Consider the following 7,870-nt stretch of genomic DNA (forward strand, 5'->3'; position numbering starts at 1 on the left):
ATGTTTTCAATACTTATTTTACCCCCTGTATATTATACACCATCTGTTTCAGCTGGTGGGAAAATGGACACAAATAGCAGAGAGCACAGGCATACCTGGATCCAAAATGCTGACGAAGATGCTTGTGGAGACCGCCTGGATGAACATCACTGCTGCCAATGAGGCTAATACGTTCAATAATCTTCAAATTCAAAAAATGTAATAAAAATGATAAAACCTTGCCTGAACTGATACTGTTTTCAAATAATCCAAATTTAGAAATCTCTTTAATTTTATCTTCTAAAAGGATGGGCATGTGCTTCACATTGAAAACCAACATGACTTTGGTTAACAACACTTTCAATATGGGTGAGTATTACTGAGGGAACAAACATTTGGATGACCACCCATATGGAAAAGATATATATAAATCTTATAAAGTTTTTATCTGTCTTGTATGAAACTTGTATGAAAAGAATATAAGAGTGAAAACACATATAAGATCCCTTGAAAAATTATACAATGAAACTTGTATGTTTTGTATACTTACTAAAAAAAATATATGAAAGTAATGAGAAAGTGGCCACTTTCATGAGTAAATATATGTTTTTACTATTTCTTTTCCATATGGGCAGATTTAGACTTTGTGCCTAGCATTGCCACAACACTTTCATTATATCGATTGGTGTGTATTTGCACACTGCACCCTTACCAATGCTAAAAGGATATGAAGCGTGGCCATCATCTGTCATCTGTCCACAGTGCACAATTACCAATATTCTGCTTTCCTGCTGAATACTGGCTGCCCTGACTGCCTTGTTCTCTACTCAAATAACACCATTGGAAGAACCACAGTTAAAGCTCTCCAGCTCCTGAGTAAGAACAATGACACACCTAAATAATGTAATGTCAAAGTACTTAAGTATTTTTTATGGTCCAGCTTCATGCATTTAATTTATTATAGCTGAAAGAAATGCTGGTGACTAATTTCCAAATTAAAACAGTGATTAATCATTGAACAGTGGTTTCCCCTGCATTAATGAATCAAATCCAAACACTGCCCTTTGAAATACCAGTTACAAATAATAGTTGCCCACTAAAGGCATTTTTTCAGAAAACAAATTTAAAAAGAATAAAGCATCAAGAATAAAGTGCAGTGATGTGAATGTATTTGCCCTCTTCCTGGTTTCTCTCTATTTTGTGTACTAGTCACACTTACATGTTTCAGATCGTCAAATAAATTTGTATATTTGACAAAGATAACCCAAGAAAATACAAAACACAGTTCTTAAAGAAATATTTCATTTACTGTGTGAAACTGTAATTGTCTCTAAATCTAACAACTGGTTAGCAAGAACTGAAATCAAGCATTTGCAGTGATTGGCAATGAGTCTTTTTTTCAAAACTCTACTATGTAGAATCCCTTCAATTCAGCCGTACTGGATTGGATTTTCAAGCATGAACGGATTTTAAAAGCCATTCAGACGTGGCCTTGCTCATGGCCACAAATTCTCCTTCAATATCATGGTTGCTTCAATTACAGCAAGTGGTCCAGGTCCTGAAGTAGCAACAGCAACAGTTGTTTCTTTGTGTTTTAATCTTTTTATTTACTTGGTGTCACTGTGTAGGCCCCGTGCTAACACTTTTCTGTCTCTCAGGTAGGAGAGTTAAAGTGTCTGCTGCTGAGTTGGAAGAGTTTACAAAGCAGGCAGAGTGTCTGAACCTAGAATCCCCTGCTATCTTGGATTCAGAAAAGGGTATGAACCTTTATATAATATGAAAGCTTAGAAACTGCAGTTGAACTGAATATTACTTCTTCAGTCTAATATTATCTTTATACAGTGGCTTGCAAAAGTATTCGGCCCCCTTGAACTTTTCCACATTTCCACAGCCACAAACATGAATCAATTTTATTGGAATTCCACGTGAAAGACCAATACAAAGTGGTGTACATGTGAGAAGTGTAACGAAAATCATACATGATTCCAAACATTTTTTACAAATAAATAACTGCAAAGTGGGGTGTGCGTAATTATTCAGCCCCCTGAGTCAATCCTTTGTGGAACCACCTTTTGCTCCAATTACAGCTGCCAGTCTTTTAGGGTATGTCTCTACCAGCTTTGCACATTTAGAGACTGAAATCCACTTTTTAGTTATTTATTTGTAAAAAATGTTTGGAATCATGTATGATTTTCGTTCCACTCCTCACATGTACACCACTTTGTCTTTCATGTGGAATTCCAGTAAAACTGATTCATGTTTGTGGCTGTAATGTGACAAAATGTGGGAAAGTTCAAGGGGGCCAAATACTTTTGCAAGCCACTGTACTCTTTATATTTTTGTAACCGCCATGTTTGATAAGTTCATAGATTAATCAAATTTATTCTTTCTCACATGAATGAACTTTATTTACAAATGTCTTCTTGCAGGGTTTTGCCCAGATCCAGCACTCACCCCAGGAACAAAGACTATTGATCTGTCCTTGAGCAACATAATGCCTGATGATCTCAACCTATCGGAGAAGCTTTTCACTGAGAGTGGAATGAAGACCATTTTGGAAATGGTCCAAACTAGTGTGGATCTATTCAAGGAAGACTGACCTGGTCATAAATGTCACTAAGTGTTGATGAAGAAGCCATGTCTGTCAAGAGCATTACCACTAAAATTAAACATGCTAAAAACATATGAGTGGCCGTCTTCTCTCTTCAAAGCAGTTTAGATTTAGCTTCACTGAACTGACATAAAAATGAAAATATTTATTTGCTTTCTGAATAAATGGCACCAAAACATTTCTACTTTCTCTATTTTAAGGACATTATAGTGCATGAGTAAATGCCGATCAGGCTCCATAGTGCCAGGCAGCGAGCACGGCCTGCTAGAGGAGATTGGGCCCTCAGGCCACCCTCATGAAGTCTGTTTCTGATTGATTGGTCAGACACATTCACACCAGTGGCCTGCTGGCAGCTCTCATTTTCTTCCTCCTTGCATAAGGGAGGAGATATCGATCCTACTGATCGGTTAAGGACCTTCTACGGCCCTGTCCAGCTCACCTAGAGTAACTGTGTGTCCCCTAGTGTCTGCTCCATCCTCCTGAGTCTGTGCTAGGAGACAGAGCATACCTTCTTGCGATGACTCGTATTGATGTGCCATCCTAGAGGAGCTGGGCTAGCTGTGCAACCTCTGAAGGGTCCAGGTATTGCCTCATATAACCAGTGGAAACACTGACCTTAGCCAAATGCAAAACCAATAACAATACCAGTAATAATAATAAATTGAAATGTGAATGTTCTCGCTCTGCTAAAAATTAGACTCAGCATCAGAATCACCTGTTAATCTCCGTTGTAAAAAAAGTTTAACCTGTCAGTTTTGTTAGTCTGAGCAGTTGGCAGGAACGGTGAAAAATAGGTTACAGGTTGTTCGGAATAGTCTCCAAGTTAGCTCCATTGCTCTGCTTTCTGCGGGCCAATATGCCCTTCTCCTCCCACACCTGTTTCCTTGCTTCCTGCATCCATTTAGTGGATGCAGGAAGCAAGGCAGCTGCGGAGGAGTCCTTCTTTGATGTTCATTGTGGTTGAAATGTGGCCCCAGAGCGTTACCAGATGATTATTCCAAGATTTTCCATGTAATTGGCTCCATACAGTGGCACATATCGATGTGCCATCCTGGAGCAGCTGGATTATCTGTGCAAGCTCTGTAGGATCCAGGTATTGCCTCATATAACAAGTAAAAACACTGACCTTAGCTAAATGCCAAATTACTACTACTTATAATGAAAACTTAAAATGTGAAACTTCTTGGTAAAAATTGCATTGAGCATATCAATACCAGACAGAATACAAAATTACAGGGAGTGCAGAATTATTAGGCAAATGAGTATTTTGTCCACATCATCCTCTTCATGCATGTTGTCTTACTCCAAGCTGTATAGGCTCGAAAGCCTACTACCAATTAAGCATATTAGGTGATGTGCATCTCTGTAATGAGAAGGGGTGTGGTCTAATGACATCAACACCCTATATCAGGTGTGCATAATTATTAGGCAACGTCCTTTCCTTTGGCAAAATGGGTCAAAAGAAGGACTTGACAGGCTCAGAAAAGTCAAAAATAGTGAGATATCTTGCAGAGGGATGCAGCAGTCTCAAAATTGCAAAGCTTCTGAAGCGTGATCATCGAACAATCAAGCGTTTCATTCAAAATAGTCAACAGGGTCGCAAGAAGCGTGTGGAAAAACCAAGGCGCAAAATAACTGCCCATGAACTGAGAAAAGTCAAGCGTGCAGCTGCCAAGATGCCACTTGCCACCAGTTTGGCCATATTTCAGAGCTGCAACATCACTGGAGTGCCCAAAAGCACAAGGTGTGCAATACTCAGAGACATGGCCAAGGTAAGAAAGGCTGAAAGACGACCACCACTGAACAAGACACACAAGCTGAAACGTCAAGAGAGAGCGAGAGAGTTTACAAAGCAGGCAGAGTGTCTGAACCTACAACCACCTGCTATCATGGATTCGGAAAAGGGTATGAACTTCTACTTAATATAAAAGCCTTAAAGCCACATCTGTACATGCCCTGAAGAATAAACAAAACGCAGTAGTCAGTAGCAGATTACGGTTTGTCAAATAAGTTCAGTTAAACAAAGAAACTGCAGCTGAACTAAATGTTACACCTTCAGTTTAATGTTGTCATTATTTGTATACCACCATGGTTTGAACAACTGTAGATTCAATTAATTTCTCCTCTCATAAATTAAAGGCATTCACAAATGTCATCTTCACAGGTTTTTGCCCAGATCCATCTCTTGCCCCAGAAACAAATTTCACTGATGAAACCACACACACCATAAGCTCTGATGTGCTCAGCCTTCTAGAAGAACTTCTCAGTAGTGAAGATGGAGTGAAGACCCTTATCGATATGATCCAAAGAAGTATGGCTTCAGTCAAGCAAGACTGATGGCTATGCCTGTGAAGAATATTGCCACTTAAAATAAAGATGCTAAAAAAAAAAGAAGCGTGACTGTTTTTTCCTCTGTGGCAATTTGTTCTGTGTCATCAGTGTAATTTAGATTTAGTTTCATTGAACTGACATAAAAATGACAATGTGAACCTGCTTTAAGAAGAAAAGATTACTCAGTTTTGTCACTTTAATGCACCATGTACTAAAAACAATCAACAAACCATGATAAAGTTTGTTCATGTTGCTCCGGTTGGGCTCAGTCTGCTGATGGTTGGACAAAGCATTATGGAAATTATAAAACCATAAAGTCCAGCTCTTGTGACTACTAATCATCTTGTTTGATCCTTTTTAAGTTGCTGGATTTGACTACAGAAGATCGAGCCAGTAGCAGTGTGGCCTTTCTGGTTGTGGCCCTGCTTTTTCACACTTCTTTTATTGACCAGCACTCTGGGTTTGAAGTGACTTATAGTGTCTGTTTCTTTTCATTCCCTTTTGTTTGAGCCTCCAGCTACCAAGTCCATCCCAACATCTATTATTTTTCTTCATTGGTACTCCCAAAAGGTTGATTCTGTTCATCTGGATGTAGCGCTTTCAGTGGGAGAAACGTTTCGTCACTCATCCAAGTGACTTCTTCAGTCTCAGCTGACTGCAGGTTTGCATGAAACTAGCCCACTGAATGAACAGTAGGCTGTGAGGTCAGTTCATTGATCATTAAAAATGCTACGTCCAGATGAACAGGATCAACCTTTTGGGATTTACTTACCTGGATGACTGAGTATGTATCAAGACATTTATTGGTACGGATATGAGGACACTTTTAGGCTTATTCTATTATTTTTATTCCATTTATGTTTTTATTGTATAACTTTCAATAAAGTGTTGTTTTTTGTCATTGAAACCATCTCTCTTGCCGGGATGTGTTTTCAAACCCAGGTAGCTTTTAATTTAATTTGTTACATTTACATGTCAATCTTTTTATTTCCCAGAGGGTGAAATTGGTAAATGGACTGGTTCTTATATAGTGCTTTTTTAATCTTCTGAGCACTCAAAGCGCTTTACACAGCTTGTGCATTCATACCCATTCGCACAAGCACATTTTCTTGGTGCTTTCTAACTAACATTCACACACCCGTTCATTCTCAGATGGATGCATCGGAGGGTAATTTGGGGTTAGTATCTTGCCCAAGGATATTTGGCACGCAGTCTGGGGGAAGCCAGGAATCGAACCTCCAACCTTCCGATCAGTAGATGACCTGCTCTACCAGTGTCGCAACACATTTAAATAACCCCCCTGACTGTACTGCCACAGAGTAAATATTTCTGTTAAGTACAATTACGACACATAAGTAAACAATTGAGCAATACTTCACCTAAACTGGGCTGAGTCTCGAATGTCCAGAACACACTTCAGAGTCTGAACCCACACTATCAGCAGATGAGCCATGATGGAGTTTGTTCACGTTGCTGTAGCTGTGCTCGGTCTTCTGTCTCTTGGACACTCAGCTCCTGTGACAAGCTGTGAGACTCTAATCCAGCCTCTTGAAATCCACGGCAATCAGGTCAGACTCTCTCTTATCTCACCTTTCACTTATCACTTTCTGCACATATACGCTGAGTAAAATAAGTTTTGAACATGCCACCAAATTTACATGAAATTCACACCCGATGTGGATAACCACCCATCCAGTCCACACATACAAAGAAATCAAACCATTGATATCCATAAATTAAGCTATGTGTTATAATAAGAGGAAAAGTATTGAATATATAGAAAGGAAGGTGCAAAAAGGCATGGAAAGTCATGACACCAGCTGAAATCTATCAGCAATTACAAAGCAACCCTGCCCCCTAGTGCAAATTAATGTTAGCTGGTTCTGTTCTAACTGATGGCCTATAAAAAGTTGTCTCATTACCAAGGTGTCACACAAGAAACATCTCATGATGGATAAACCCAATCCATCAGAATTACTAAACTAGTAAGTAGCAAGTAAATAAATTTTAATTTATATAGTGAAACAGTGAAAATTTTAATTAAGAGCTCGTTTGTATAAAAATGTCTTCAGCTGCTTTTTAAAGGAGTCAGTGGAGTCTAGAGAGCGTAAAGACAACAGCAGGGACTTCCACAGCCTCTGTGCCAGTGCCTCAAAAGCTTGATCCCCATGTGTTTTAAACCTAGTACTTTTCAGATCCAACATAACCAGAACGGTTATGTTGGATCTGAAGGTTCCAGTGAGCACTGTTGGGGCAGGAGAGAACATAATTTCACCATAAACCGGCCAGGACCAGCTGCTCCCCACCAGTTTTCAGACAGGGGAGTGAAAAGAATTATCAGAAGAGTTGTCAAAAGCAAAGGAGCCCTTGCGAAGAGCTACAAAAAGACTTGGAATCAGCTCAACTGCTGTGGCCTGTATGCACGCTCACCATACAAGACTCCATTGCTGAAGAAAAAGCATGCTAAAGCACGTTTAAAGTTTGCTGAACAACATTTAGACAAGAAATACTGGCAGAATATACTCTGGTCAGTAGAGATGTGATGGCTGCACTTACAGCTACACAGTGGTAATACCCACCATGTTAGTGTAGAGGCTTATAAGTAACATTGCATTCACATTTCTTTCTTTAAATATAGGAATTCATTTACAGGACAATAAATAACTGGTTTTGGTTTAGAGTTAATTCACATATCCACATAACACTGCATTCTAAAATAAGTGCGCACATTTTAGTTTACACTGTTATGTATGATTAATTTTTTTGTTTTCTGAGTTACCTTAGTTGCAGCTGTTCCAGTCCCTTGATTAAGGAGCCAAGAGGTGGAAAAGGGGCGGAGCGAGCTTTAAAGGAAGACTACAAATTGGTTCATGCCATAACTCAGGACCATGGGGGGGGAATGAAGTTCATTATGTTTGGTTTAGTTAGGTTTTGTGTGTTTTACCCCTT

The 7,870-nt window shown here is 39.3% G+C and overlaps 1 protein-coding gene and 1 long non-coding RNA gene across 3 annotated transcripts in view; both read left to right on the forward strand.

The window, feature by feature from the left end:
- Positions 1 to 7,870, forward strand: part of LOC106632336 — a 14,472-nt gene that overhangs the window by 3,824 nt on the left and 2,778 nt on the right. Inside the window, exons 2-6 of one of the 2 annotated variants that reach the window (XM_042213790.1) lie at positions 53 to 198; positions 287 to 348; positions 742 to 855; positions 1,638 to 1,736; positions 2,409 to 2,662. In XM_042213790.1, coding sequence (XP_042069724.1) covers positions 53 to 198; positions 287 to 348; positions 742 to 855; positions 1,638 to 1,736; positions 2,409 to 2,578 — 591 coding nt within the window. In that variant the 3' untranslated portion in view covers positions 2,579 to 2,662. Of the gene's footprint in view, positions 1 to 52; positions 199 to 286; positions 349 to 741; positions 856 to 1,637; positions 1,737 to 2,408; positions 2,663 to 7,870 lie in introns of those variants that run through there. The other variant, XM_042213791.1, reaches the window with a different exon arrangement.
- Positions 4,373 to 4,956, forward strand: LOC121812236. Its single transcript, XR_006052943.1, has 2 exons — positions 4,373 to 4,495; positions 4,755 to 4,956. It is a non-coding gene; the product is annotated as an uncharacterized LOC121812236 (long non-coding RNA).

The sequence above is a fragment of the Haplochromis burtoni genome, unplaced genomic scaffold (assembly GCF_018398535.1).
Source record: "Haplochromis burtoni strain Fernald_Lab_line unplaced genomic scaffold, NCSU_Asbu1 Contig_481, whole genome shotgun sequence".
NCBI classification, from domain to species: Eukaryota; Metazoa; Chordata; class Actinopteri; order Cichliformes; family Cichlidae; genus Haplochromis; species Haplochromis burtoni.